This window comes from Pagrus pagrus (genome assembly GCF_965226575.1).
Source record: "Pagrus pagrus genome assembly, chromosome: 4".
Lineage (NCBI taxonomy): Eukaryota > Metazoa > Chordata > Actinopteri > Spariformes > Sparidae > Pagrus > Pagrus pagrus.
In genome coordinates, this window is record NC_140188.1 from 19,288,496 (window position 1) to 19,303,410 (window position 14,915).

General features: G+C 41.6%; 2 protein-coding genes across 2 annotated transcripts in view; one reads left to right on the top strand and one right to left on the bottom strand.

Moving 5' to 3' along the window:
- Positions 1 to 1,018: 1,018 nt before the first annotated feature.
- Positions 1,019 to 4,762, top strand: tyr (tyrosinase; the record flags this gene model as incomplete). Its single annotated transcript, XM_084350671.1, has 5 exons — positions 1,019 to 1,930; positions 2,763 to 2,979; positions 3,777 to 3,924; positions 4,252 to 4,433; positions 4,515 to 4,762. Exons 1-5 carry the CDS (start codon positions 1,103 to 1,105, stop codon positions 4,760 to 4,762), a joined length of 1,623 nt encoding a protein of 540 aa, XP_084206797.1. The 5' UTR covers positions 1,019 to 1,102.
- A 1,995-nt stretch (positions 4,763 to 6,757) lies between these two features.
- Positions 6,758 to 14,915, bottom strand: part of nox4 (NADPH oxidase 4) — a 26,647-nt gene continuing 18,489 nt past the window's right edge. The window contains exons 13-18 of the mRNA XM_084350778.1: positions 14,629 to 14,710; positions 12,915 to 13,034; positions 12,705 to 12,813; positions 11,597 to 11,665; positions 9,230 to 9,330; positions 6,758 to 9,080 (exon numbers count right to left, since the gene is read on the bottom strand). Of these exons, the coding sequence (XP_084206904.1) occupies positions 8,960 to 9,080; positions 9,230 to 9,330; positions 11,597 to 11,665; positions 12,705 to 12,813; positions 12,915 to 13,034; positions 14,629 to 14,710 (602 nt within the window). The 3' untranslated portion in view covers positions 6,758 to 8,959. The remainder of the gene's footprint in view (positions 9,081 to 9,229; positions 9,331 to 11,596; positions 11,666 to 12,704; positions 12,814 to 12,914; positions 13,035 to 14,628; positions 14,711 to 14,915) is intronic.

Consider the following 14,915-nt stretch of genomic DNA (forward strand, 5'->3'; position numbering starts at 1 on the left):
TCGCAACGAAGGCTCGTCTTTACGTTTTTGTTTTTTTTTTCACACTGAACCAAGACTTTGAAGGTACCAAATATACAAGGTACCAAACAATTATACAATACAGTGATGGCACATGGCCTCACAAGGCTGAAGCCAAATGAACATGTCTACATAATGAACAGTTTTGCCTGAGTTAGCAAGCAGATTGTGATTTAATATGTTTAACATGTTGCCAAGACTAATGCGTATCTTATTCTTACTGCATCCTTATAGAACCAATCATCAACAGGCAGATTCTCAGGACTCCCATTTACCAATGTTTCATCATAAGCAGGAAGGGAGTCAACATAATTCCTGCTGTTATCACCCCAATTTAGTGGTTATCCCATATATTCCTGTAACACTGAGTACACGCTTTACCTTAAAGTCACTGTGGCGCAACACTGGATTCTCTTTAATTTACTGGGTTATGTTAATTTTCCACCTCCTCATCTTCTGTTTCTTTCCCTTTTCTCACTTCCTTGTTTCAGCAACGGCACATCAACCCCACACTCGATCATGCACAAATTCCGGGCCAGCCTTTGCTAAGGGAAGGGGGTGGGGCGCGCACACACAAAAAAAGTCTGCCTGAGGTATAGTGGAGCAGAGGTCAGCTGGTCTTAAGACAGAATCAGAGGAATAAGGAATATTATCCTGAGCATGTGATGGTGTGTGAGTGCACATGCTTGAATGTGTGTGAGATCACACACTTTGTCAGGGGACGGCCCACTAAAACGGCTCAATGAGTAGGGAGAGAGCAGGAGACTGTTGGCTGGATGCGAGAGAGAGAGAGAGGTGGAAGGAGGTTTGGGAGAGAGTTAGATGGGAGCACAGAGGGGTAGAAAGTTTAAAGAACCTATAAGCTGGAAGTTTTTGAAATAGATAATTGGTCACTTGTGTGAATACAGGTACCCTAAAGAGTTTGTAGTTTTACTCTTAAGTGTGTAATCTTGTTTTTCTCTGCTTACTTAGTTAGTAGAGGTAACTTTGTAGCACTGAATCTACTCCTCTTTGCTGCTTTTGCTCTGTTGCATCCATCTTCTCAGCAGGAGTTCCCACCGTGGAGTTGCTCTGACTTTTCATCATGAGGAGCCTGTACGCATCTCTAGTCCTGCTTCAGCTCATTGGGATTTGTTTATGCCAGTTCCCTCGCCCGTGTGCCAACTCAGAGGGGCTACGGACCAAAGAGTGCTGCCCAGTGTGGGACGGTGACGGCTCAGCCTGCGGCGCCCTGTCAGGTCGAGGTTTCTGCACTGAGGTGGAGGTCTCAGATGAGCCCCATGGGCCCCAGTACCCACACAGTGGGATTGATGACAGAGAGCGTTGGCCTCTAGCTTTCTTCAACCGGACATGTCGCTGTGCTGGAAACTATGGAGGCTTTAACTGTGGAGAGTGCAGGTTTGGTTACTGGGGTTCAAACTGTGCTGAGTACAGGGAATCAGTGCGCATGAACATCCTGACCATGTCGACTGCTGAGCAACAGAAGTTCATCTCTTATCTCAACCTGGCCAAGAACACCATCAGCCAGGACTATGTCATCTCCACAGCAACGAGAGCAGAGATGGGTGAAAACGGGGAGAACCCCATGTTCTCAGACATCAACACCTACGACCTGTTTGTCTGGATGCACTACTACGTGTCCCGGGACGCCTTCTTGGGAGGGCCAGGGAACGTATGGAGAGACATCGACTTCGCCCACGAATCTGCAGCATTTCTGCCATGGCACCGAGTCTTCTTGCTTCACTGGGAGAATGAGATAAGGAAGCTGACGGGAGATTTCAACTTCACCATCCCATACTGGGACTGGAGGGACGCCCAGTCCTGTGATGTGTGCACCGATGCTCTGATGGGAGGACGCAGCCCCAGCAACCCTAACCTCATCAGCCCTGCCTCAGTCTTCTCCTCATGGAAGGTAAGATTTGATTTGTTTCTCTCTGACTATGAGTATCTGCGAGCGAAAGCATGCTTGTTTGAGTATGTGTAAATGTACAAGCAAATCTTTCTTATCCATTATTAAGAGACTGAAAATTCCTTAACCCTTACACACAAACAAAGGCTTGTTTTATTTCCATTTCACTCTGCGGGTTTGTTGTTCTAAAGCTGGTTTAGCCTCTTAATCCAAAGAAATGAGAACTGCTTCAGTCATCTTAATGAGTGTACCAAATGATTTAAACTGAATATGGATGATTTGGGAGTACCTTTTATTAATAGCAACAGTTAATACAAAGTTAATGTGATTTGCTTTGAAACTACGGAAGCCTGAAACGGCCATCGGTCAAACACATTGTTTTCTCCGTTTTCCGGTGATAACCAGTTAAATATTATCTGTTTATAGTTCATTATAAGTTCATCATCAGGAGATCTCTACAAAATGAGCTTGTAATCTCGGGAAAACAGCCTTTGTTGATCTGTGATACTGACATAAATAACCCGTGATCTCAAGAAAAATGTAACTTCTGTTAGAAAAAAGAATCTGTGAGAAATATTGTAGCAGTTTGTACTTCAACCAATAATTGCTTTCTTTTAACATCATGCCATTTTGTCTTCACTTGTTTAATTCCATGCTTACGCTCAAAAACAAGTAACACATACAAGTCTGCTAAATAGCAGAAGTAAACATTCCTGTATGGGAGTCATTTCAATGATGGATGAAGAGCTAAAGAGATCTGTAGGCTCTCTGGCTTCTGTAGCTCACTAAATGTGTGTTTGTCCGTGTGTGTGCGTGTGTGTGTGTGTGTATGTAGGTGATCTGCACCCAGCCAGAAGAGTACAACAGCCGAGAGGCATTGTGTAACTCTACCGGGGAGGGTCCGCTGTTGCGTAATCCTGGCAACCATGATCGGAACCGCGTGCGGCGACTCCCTACATCAGCTGACGTGGACTTCGTTGTGGGCCTCCCCGAGTACGAGACTGAACCCATGGACCGACTCTCCAACATGAGCTTCAGGAACTCCATAGAGGGTACACGCACACTCCACCAATTTGTCGTCGGATGTTGGAAAAAGTGCCTTCTAGGGTGCCCTTCCAGTGGACCTCTCCTCACTATATCACGACTTTCTGCGTGCTGGTGCCCCACTGCATACAGCTGGTGCCCTTTTTATTGTTTTCGCCCCTGTCCCTCAAACATCCTGAGTCCACCACTGTAATTACATGTGTGTGTCTGTGTGATATGCATACATTCAAAGAGAGGCATACACACAGACATTCACACTTAATGTCAACCTATAATGTAACACTGAGACACAGATTCAAGTAGGAAAAAATATATGTACTCTCGAAAAACAGCTGCTTAAACCACACATCTTACTTAAACATGACAACAAATGAAATATTCCATATCGGACTGACAATTTAGTTTTCTTGTTTAAAAGAAAGTGTTTTATTTCAGCAGTTTCTTGTTGCATTTGCCCAATATTTTGTCTACATAAGTGTTGAACTCACAGTTACCTCGAAGCAGTTTCCACAAGCATCACTCAAATACACAGTAAGTGGCCTTCAGCTGGTCTTAAGCTCAATAAGTCCCTTGCTTGTCAGTGTGCTAGAAAGCATCCATCTTAAGCAAAAGCATTTCAAAGATGTGTGAAAGAGCTCTTTAAACACTAACAGTGAGTATATCAAACCTAATCAACTCTGTTAAAACAGAATTGATTTAAAACAAACTGTCTTTCAAAATGTTTTTGACATTCCTGCAACAGAAACGTGGGGCTTTAACAAAACAAAAATTCACAAATATCTCACATCAACTTACCTTTCCTCAGGTTTTGCCGATCCAGAGACCGGTCTTGCAGTGCTAGGTCAGAGCACCATGCACAACGCCCTGCACGTCTTCATGAACGGCTCCATGTCCTCAGTGCAGGGCTCAGCCAACGACCCCATATTCCTCCTTCACCATGCTTTCATTGACAGGTACACACAGGAAAAGAGCATTATGGTTACAGAGAGTTGATAATCATGTATTCATCTGGTCGATTATATAGTAAATGACCACTTTTTTGTGTGTGTGTGTTTACATTTTTGAAATTCACAAGTGAAATTTTTAATGTTGCATGTTTGTGGGGATATTTGTGATGGTGTTAAAGATTTACACCTTTTGAATTTAATATTTCTCCTTTTTTTCCCCATATGTCTTTGTCTGAATCCTGGTCTGACCATTATTCCTTTTCTGTCTTTATCATACTCATTTTTATCCATCCTTCCTTTTGTCCCTTCCCTCTCTATTTCATCCTTCTCTAGCATCTTTGAGCGCTGGCTCAGGACTCATCAGCCTCTCCGGACCAGCTACCCACGTGCCAATGCCCCCATCGGCCACAATGATGGTTACTACATGGTGCCCTTCATGCCTCTCTATAGAAACGGAGACTACTTCCTGTCCGACAAGGTTTTAGGATTTGAGTATGCCTACCTGCTGGATCCTGGTCAGTACAGAGAAAACAAACATGTCCAGTAAATGAGTCTTTAGCTCTTTCTTCATGTTAAACTCCTCCTCCTCCCCACAGGCCAGAGATTTGTTCAGGAGTTCCTGACGCCCTACCTCCAGCAGGCCCAGGAGATCTGGCAGTGGCTCCTGGGAGCCGGGCTCCTCGGTGCAGTGATCGCCGCGATCATTGCTGCACTGCTTGTCGTCGCAAGGAGGAAGTGGAAGCGCAACCAGAGGAGGAAGAGGGTGTCGAGCTATGGAGAGAGGCAGCCACTACTGCACAGCAGCTCAGAGGAAGGCTCATCATCATATCAGACAACACTGTAACGCACACAGATACTCTACATACTGCTGTGTATGAATGTACAAAATGTTAGGGACACTTCCTGGTACAGCACTTCATTTGTCACTGATGTCCCATCATAAATCTTTTTAAATGTTAAAATAATAGATGACGGTACGTCTGAGTTAGAAAGAAAACATCTGTTGCCGTTATGGTAGCAGGCAGTTGTGTGTGTTGTCTATTATTGCAAGTCTTTTTTATTGCACCCCAACACAGTGGAGGTGAAGTGAATTTTATTGATAGCACTGAAAAATGTCAGCAACATCATCTAGGTTTATCAAGGTTAGTAGAGTTTTTAAAGACCTTTTGATACTTTTAAGATTTTGGGGCATCAAAAAAGCAAAATCCACTTCACTTCCTGTGTATTTAATATTGCGGTGCACAGGCACTTCAAGGTCTGAGAATATTTCAAAAGGAGATTATGGACAAGGAGCAGGAACCCAACATCAGAGAGACTTCCTTAATGTTTCATACATTCAGTACATACCACACACAAACTGTAAGACTTTCAGAGCTATCTAGCGTGTCGGGTTTAGTGGCATCTAGCGGTGAGGTTGCAGTTTGTAACCTACTATACACCCCTCATATCACAAAGAGTGTAAAAGGGCACTCTGTAGGCCCAGAGTACATGGCTGTGCATCATGGTGGACTGTGGAAGAGAACGATGTTTAGTCTGTGTGTCAGGTGATTACACACTGATGAAAACATAATTATGAATATCCCATTTCTGTGCCTTAATCCCCCTGAACCCAACAGACTGGATCTTTAAGTGATCATTATCACAATGTAACACAGATCAAATAAAAATGTAAAGATTTTGACGGTACACTGAGTTTTTTCTCGTGGGTGATTAATCTGTGACTTGCCGTCTCATTTTTGAGTACATTTACTGTCTATTCACATGAGCTACTACGTCAGCAGCCTTTAGATCAGCAAGAAATGTGATGTGTAAATTCCTTCCATGGCACCTTTTTCTTGGCTGACCTGAAGCACAGATGCATATACGGTATAATGCATTATTTCATTGTAAGGCACTCTATTTAACTCTAACTGAGATGCACTGTATGTAAATACTGTGAGTTTACTGGACTATGCAGTTATGTAATATTCAAGTGAATTACCTACAACTCACAAAGTCAAGCCAGGTCTGCTGCTGTTTCTGTATAGACTGCTCAGGGTGTAAAAGTCACATTATTTGCCCCCTCACACTCAATAAATCAGTGTCTTAACAAAAGTCTTTCCTCCCCCATAACCTCTATGTCTTCATTTGAACACGATTCCTCAGATATGTGTGTGTGTGTGTGTGTGTGTGTGTGTGTGTGTGTGTGTGTGTGTGTGTGTGTGTGTGTGTGTGTGTGAATGCAAAACTCTCTTAACAAAATCTTTAACACACCTTGCGTGTTTGCACTGGTGCTATAATGGCTGTGATCTTTTGCAAAGGAGAAAGTGTAGCTGGTATCATGATAACAAAGATGAATCATGAGTTTGTACATGCTGCATTAAAATCTAACAAATCAGATCCAGTTTTCTCTGTGATTTATTCTTTGTCTCTTGGATTTGCAGGAATTCCGACTGAATGCATTTATCCTGAGATAATCTAACCAACTAAACTAACCAGGAATTGGTGCATTTTACCTGAATGGTAGCAGAAATCTGGATCACAATGATGGTTTTGGGTTTTATCTTTTGTAAGCCAGAGCCTAGACTGCCAGCCTTTATAACAGGTTTGTACTGTCAGTTTGTACAATGAGAAGCTGTTGTTAAATTCATGACTACTATCACTGATGTCGTTTTTGGTTGTCAAAAATCAAATTCATATTTTAAAGCTAATTTGAATGATATCTAATTTAAATGATGTCTAGTTAATACCACTAAACAGTTGATGTATTGTCAAAATAACATTGTTTCTTATATGCTTGTGACCTACAATCACATTTAAATATTTTCTCACTTATTATCTCCAAGTAATGAAAAAATAATAAATAGAAAATCTCTTTTATTTCAGACTTTGCCTTGTTCTTAAAAAAGAGGACAATCCTGAAAATAAACATACAAATGAACATTTAAATATATTCAAATTTCAAAATGCTAAATAAGTGGTGGCTAATTACAATGTGAGAGAATATGCTTGTTTCAGTCACGAAATCAGAAATATCAAGATGTTCATTCTTTGCAGACACCTGGTGTTTCCAGTTTTGGCTTTTTTCAAAATAATAGCTGACCCAAAACACAATAAACTTCTTAAATTGTAGTGTCAAACTTACACATTAATTGTTATCAACTGCATCTGTATCTTAATTTCTTTCAACTTTCTGGATTTGTGTAAAAGTAATGACAGACACTGTGGAAAGATTGCCAAAGCCCTGCAGAAGTTTTCACATAATATAAAATAACTTTAAACATTATAAATAAATTGAAAAACAACTAACTAAAAATACTGGCTTGAGGTGTAGTGAAGGCTTGCTTTGCATTAAAACAGATCTTTGATACACAAAATATGAACAGAGGACCGATAGTTAAACAATGAAATGAAAACAAACTGAATTATGTGTCCATTTTGGTTGAAATCCTTCTCTCAGATGCTGATGATTGAAAGTCTCGCAGACCAATCAAAACCTAGTTCTGTTTCCCAGCTCAGACACAGGAAGCATTTGGCCTCCTGACATTTTCTCTTCAGGCTGTTTATAAATCCAGCTTCTGTAAGTAAGACATACACACCCAGTGCTAACACGTCTATGGAGAGCTAAAATCCTGTCACCTTTAACTGCTATTTTCTGTTTAAAATCGCCTCATCAGATGATGTATTTTCCCCTCAGAGGGTTTCTATTATCAGTCTTTCTCAAAACTTAAAGGGACAGTTCACCCAAAAATCTAAAATAAGTTTTTCCCTCTCATTTGTAGTCCTATTTGTCCATCTAGATTTCTTTGGTTTGAGTTGGAGAGTTTTGGACGAGAGGCTCATGGCGCTAATGTAAACATTAAAGGTGTCCTCCTCGGCTGAGCTAGCATAGTTAGCTAGCCTCTCGGTCATGAGTTGATGCACACTTTCTTCTGCGCTGTGATAAGGTTTGAAAATATTTCCTACATGAATCTGCTCACGACAAGGTCTGTGGATTGTCATGATTATTGGAAAGAGACATTGCTGTTGCACTTATTTTGGGCGCTTTGAACACCACAAGCCGAGTGCCATCTAGTTCCATTATAATAGTCAGAAGGCAGACATCTCTACAGGTGATATCTAAAAACTTTGCCAAAACAATCTAGATGGATGAATAGCACCACAGGTAGAAGGAAAAATAGTGTAGTGTCTGCATTCTTACAGGCTGCAATTTTTGAATGCTGACAAAACCCAGTTCAAAAAACCAGGCAAGTCAATTCTATATGTCATGTACAGCAGAAGGTACCTGTATGTATTTATAATGGATGAAGATAGACAAGCTTCTGAAACTAAAGCCTGAAGTGGTACTGGGTGGCGACTCTCGAAAAACTAAAACTTTTGCTCAGTAAAGCTTGTTGGGAGCCAGTTTGGTGTCAAGTAAAGGTTACATGAAGTCTGTCTGTAATAGCGCTGGGTTACCACAGCTGATTTACCCATGTGGTTCCACCTCTCTGGTCTTTCACTGTTTTGTTGTTTGGCTGGTCTCTGCAGTCTGTACAAGTGCACTGAGAGATGCAATTGCAGGTTGTGTCCGACGTTTTTTTCTCCAGGGACAGGGGATAGGATGAACTCCAACAGGAACTTTAGACAAACAGAGCACCATGAGGGGAGAATCCCAGCAGGGAGCATGTCTCTTTAGTTTTCCTCAGAGATTTATTGGATCAGATGCTGAAGCTGAAGCTCTTGGGGGCCCTCAGTTGGGGGTCAGGCTGGTCTGTAGAGAGGAACAGGCCTCGTACTGCTTGGTAAAGTCTTATCCTGCTGGGGCCTTTTGTGAACGACCATGGGCAGGGATGTATATGAAATAATAATAGTCTATGAATGTTCAAGTTCTTTTGGCCTGTTTCAGAGCGTGTCAAACATTTCAAGTAACAAATATCAGCCAGAATCAGATATTCAGGAATTTACTTTAAATGAAGACCACTTGCTGCTACAGGTATGAAAATCAATCCGTCCCAAGGTTTCTGGTTTTTGTTATTGGCTGAGGTTGAGCTCAAAGTGTGAAGCCTGCTCTGATGTTGGATCAGCTGAAGGACTCCTTGTTGAATTCAAAGGTTGTTCCAGAGGATCGGGCTGAGTTACACAGTCTGTGGAGAGTCCTGGAGATGCCCTTTGGTCCACAGCAGAAAACGCCGACTCGCTTACTAAAACCACAGAAAGACAGACAGAGACAGAGAGAGACAGAGACAGAGACAGAGGGAGAGAGAGAGAGAGAGAGAGAGAGAGAGAGAGTTAATAGACGTAAAAAACACTGGATTCATACTCCAGCCCTGCACATTCCCACTCTACTCACTTATTATTGGTCTTCGCAATCTCATCAAGCAGTAACTTCCACCTGGGTCGACCAACCAGCAGTCTTGAGGTGAGCGGGCGATATTTCTCCTCAGACATGCCCTGGAAAAAAGGGTACATAACAACAATGTCAATTATTGGCCATATTGGGACAACACTAACATATTATTACTTTTTAAAATGATGTGACAAACATGTTAGCAACATTATCATTCAATTAGAGTCACGTTTGTGTCCACCTGGTGAATGTAAGTCTGATATTTACTCTCTTTTAGCTCCGATTTTCACCAACTCCTCAATGAAACATCTGGCTCTTAAACTGCTAAATGCTTCACTATGTTCACCACTATCATTAAGTGTGTCTGTCTGCTGTTTGATGCTGAGCAGGTAGTACAATTTTAATTCGGAATTAGAAAATGAGTTAATATATTTACTTTTTCTTTTACTTTTCAATCTAATCTGGCATCTCATCGGTGTGCTAGAGGGGAAAAAAGTTTAGGGTAGGGATAATTTCACTGGTCAAAACCAGTATTTCATTGGGTGGGGGGATTTAGACCAGGTGCATAAAAAAAAATTGATAAAAAGGATCAATCTGAGTGCAGATATATCACAAAATGTAGCAGGCAGAAGCATCCTTAGAGCTGAAGGTCAGGACATCTGTGGAATGCTGCATATTTTCAGCCTCGTTGGCGCAGTAGGCAGCGCGTCAGTCTCATAATCTGAAGGTCGTGAGTTCGAGCCTCACACGGGGCAGTAGTTTTAGCCGCAGGACCAAATAAAATATGGAGTATGGATTGGTGGCTGAAGACGTATCAGTTCACCTCCTGTGCACTGCCAAGGTGTCCTTGAGCAAGTTACTAAAGCCTAATTGCTCAGACACCTCTCTGTTGTTGCATGCGTGTGTGATTGGGGCTTGTGTTTGAAGAAGAAATACCAGCAGAGTTCTCTGTACGAGGCACGAATAAAGCACTTCTTCATACAGTTTGAGCAGAAGCAGAGCAAATCTAAGAGCAATCACGGGTTATCTGCAATGGCAGGGGTTTTAAAGAAAACCATGACAAAATCTGAAAATGATCAATGACTCGTGCTGTCAAATTGAAAATAGCCACATAATGTGTAAAATATATTTTTTTCTTTAGGTTAAAAAATTCTTGTCCGTCACATCAACAGGATCTCCATCATCTTCATCCTCCAGTTCTTCCACCTGTCTTGCTTTCTCCTGCTAACCTGCACTCTGACCCAGCCTGTGTGATCTGAAGTTGTGGGCAGTTATCAGCAAAGCAAAGCAAACTTGTGGGATGATGTGAATTAAAAAAGAAAAAAAATCTGTATCAGCCAAGTAAGCTTCTGATATAATGAACGTTATCACAGCAAAACAGCTCTGAGACGGGTCAAGATTTTTCTGTTGAGGGGTAACGTGACACCAAATAGTGTTATCCAGCCTTTACAAGGGCCTGTCTTACAAATAAAGATCAGTACAGCTGGATGTCTGTGCAGGGTGAGAGCTGAAACCCTCGCAAATCAGGAATATAAAATATAAACAGGGACAGAAATAACGATACTTGACAGAGGACTTGGCATACTTCACTGATAATTTCCTCTGACAGGCTGCTGAACCATGTCAGACTGGTTTTACTGCTTCTTGTAAACCCAACAACGATTAAGTGAACCACCCACACGCTTTGAAAAGACTTGCTCTCCCCGTCGGGGAATTGAACCCCGGTCTCCCGCGTGACAGGCGGGGATACTCACCACTATACTAACGAGGAGCTGTTCTGTCATGAACACATGGCCTCGTAAAAAACAAGTCAGCCACAGCAGACACATTTGTTTTGGAGATACATGGGTTGGTGTCTCTATTTGATCCACATATACTTGTGACATTTTGAATAGTTTTATAAAGAGTTTGGCTTGATCTCAAAGACATGAATCATTGAATAAACACTGGAGGGAATATTAGCAGCTATTTGCAGTATGATTATAAATATGCCCAAACAGTTAAAAAAAAAAAAAAATTTCAGTATAAGCTAAATGACTTAATTCTTGATCTGCCTTGAATCCTTGCACAGATCAAATTAAATAGAAATAAAAACTATTGCAATACATTCATGGTCTCTTATAGCTGTTTGCAACATTAATAAATGGTGAAGAGAGTTTGAAATAAGTGGATTATTACAGAAGCACATACACTGAAACAATATGACACCATAAATACTGTATTGTTCAGAGAGAGAACGGACAGATGAACAGACTTTAGACTTCAGCGTCTCTCACGGTCATATAATGCCCTCTAGTGGGGAACAAACAATGGAACAAGACTTTAATGGGTGAACAGACAATGAAATAAAAAGATGAACATAAGACCTACCTGCAGGTTGTCTGTCTGACTGACGTACAGTTTCAGATTGAAGTAGTCCGGTCTGTTTTCCTGCCAAAGCTAGAAGACAAACACAGACAATCTTAATTCAACAAAGTGATATTCAGGATAAAATGCAACATTTGTTCTTTGGGTTTCTTTGAAAGTAAGAGAGGTAAAATCACTACAGGGTACTAGAAAATTTAAACACCTATTTCAAGCTCCTCAAAACAAAAACGTTCCAGAGTCTTGAAGCTTTTATCATCACATCTAAAATGTTAAATGCAATTGAGAAATATCTATCTATCTATCTAGAAATATATCTAACACTCATTCATCTTTATGTTGAGACAACAAACAAGATATCGGGGATTGTTTTATTTCAAAGATGAAAATATTTTTGATGATTGTGTTGATGAAACACCAGACTATGTTGAAAATCAAGCATTTTTCAATGAGTATATTATAATATTCATTCATAAACTCAAAAACATAGCGGTTAATTTCAAGTATTTTCCAATCTTTCAAGACTTTGAACTGTTATGAACAGCCACAAGATGGCGCTAAATGCCATAAAACTGGCATTTCATTCTTTGTTATTTTACCCATATCATGGCAAAACACTGCTAAAATTGTTAAATGTGCTCCCTGGGGCATGTTTTCCCTGATCTGCTGATGGTTTCAGTATGCCTATAAAGAAAAAACACACGCATACACTAAACAGTACACTCAGAGTTGGAGCGGCGCACAGTTTGACACCATTGGCAATGACCTAGAACAATGAGTCATTTAATTTGATCAAAACATTTCCACACAAATGTTGTTTAACTGTAATTAGACTTTAAAAGCGCAGGTGCCACAGTAATGACTCCCCTGCTCGTCTGCGGTCTTTTACGCCTTTAACCTCTGACCTTCCTCTTCCCCTCAAAACCCGGAAAACTTTCTTTGACCTCACTGAGAGTCGACACACACAGGAATGAAGAGTTGCAAACCTCAATAGCCTGTGGCGAGTAGATTATCTCTGCTGGGAAACGGGCTTCACTTAGGTTTTCTGAACGAACGGTAAAAGCAGGGGCTGGCCCAGTGCTGACATTCAAGCAATCAGAAACTTCGTACTGACCTTGTGATGCACAGCACACAGCAGCTCAGCAAACCAGTAGAAGGACTGGAGCTCCCTGCAGACCCACACAAAATACAACCTCTGCAACCTGAAACCCTTCCAGCCGTCACTGGGTGAAAAGCAGGGAGGAAGGAAGAAGGAAGGAAACAAATACTCAGTATTCAGATTTCTCATAATTTGTAAGGATGGGATCATTTTAACGGCACTCACAGCAGGGCGTGCAGCACGCAGGCGAACGGCGTGACTCCGATTCCACCCGCAACACAAAGACTGACGTCGTAGTTGAACACTTCCTCTGATGGACTTCCAAAGGGACCGTCCACGTAAAGCCTGAACACGCAACGTGGACAAAAATACACGAGACGATTAGCAGAGAAACTGGACAAACACACACATATATATTTATACTTTCCCCCCAGGGTCAAACAAATATAAACAGACAAACATCCTGCATTTGAAATCCCACAGTCCGGGTGGACAGCATGTGTGTGTGTGTGTGTGTGTGTGTGTGTGTGTGTGTGTGTGTGTGTGTGTGTGTGTGTGTGTGTGTGCGCGCGTGTGTGTGTGAGACAGACAGCTCCCCCCCTACACACACCCATCATCTCTACAACAGCTGCTCAAACACTTGTGTCATTGGGAAAACACACACACACACACGCACACAGATACTAAACCACCGTGCACAGTCAACCCAAACATTTCTCTGCATTAAGAAAGTAAACTCACATGTATTGTTTAATGCACTCACACAGCTCCACACATGAAAACTCAGCATTGAGCCCAGGACACAGTTGGTAATGTTCCAGCGGCCTTTACACACCCCAACACCCTCCACAGGGCCAAGTGAGGCTTGGCTCAGTATTACTGTCACATAATCACAAGCTCTGTGACCTCACTAACACTTCTGGGACTTTTTTATTCATGGTCAAAACTACTGTAGGGTGGGACAAAATACTGATATGGAAATATATTGTATCTTTTATATGATTTGTGGCACCAAATATGAACATGAATACATATGAAACGGACTTACTAAATTCACTTCTTCTTGTCTCCTCATGGAGTGAAACTTCTGTAGGCTTGATTTACACAGATTATGAAGTCGTATCCTTCCTTTAAATACTTTAACTCCAGAACTGTTTTATGGCTATTTTACCCTGAAATGATGGCACACCTGGGCAAGATGCAGTCAGTGTGTGTGTGTGTGTGTGTGCGTGTGTGTGTTAAAGAGACCCTAAGCTAAGACTCTATGCACTTTTACGTACATTGTTTTATTTCCCTTGTCAAATTCTGTGAAACCGACACCACAGTCTATGATATCTATGGTAGTAAAAAAAAAGGACAATGGCACATCAAAGGGCCTAACCCCAGCTACTTCAGACTCGACAAAATGAAAATAATCAGCAGTAAATGCACAACAATGTTGACTACACAACTACCAGCCATCCATATGCATCACATCCACAGCTGCAACGCCAATATCACATCTACTGCAGAGAGCACCAGTGCAGTCAGTCAGCCCCACAGTAACCATATCCAATAGGGCTGCCTCAAAGTATGACAACATAGAAACAACTGAGTTTTCAACTGAGAATTCACTTTATAGGTAATAGTGAATTGAAATGTACCCTCAACCTTCTGTCTGTAAGTTGGCAGTGTTGAACACTAAACAGCAGGAGGGGGTCTAGAGGTTTTGATTGTTTGTTTAGCTCTGGTTTACTGTCACAAAACAAACTCTCGTTCACCCCCACCCCACATCACCCTCTCTATCTCTGCCTATCTCACTCTCTCAAACACAGAGCAGGAAGAGCACAGGGTCAGAGGTCAGCGGGTCAACACCTCTGACCCATCTGTGATTCTAAGCCTTCATGAGAAATCATGTCAGCCACGTCACGCGCACACATACTCACACACACAAACTTACTTGGGATATCTCCTCTGTTGCACCATGGGAAGGATCTCCAAGTCGATCCTTGGTTTAGGAAGTAACAGCTGTGTGAATCGCTCTGAGGAGAGAAGAAAGGCTTTGTAATTTCACATCACGTTATCCACTGATCTAACGCTCTAAGAATGGACAAGCCATAAAGATTTTAATGCATATGTTGGGTCTGTGCAAATATTGCCATATTTAGAGGTGCCTATACATTCCAATTTAATGTTTTCCATACAACATGTGGTCGTGGCAGATTGAGGGGCCAACACAAACAACAC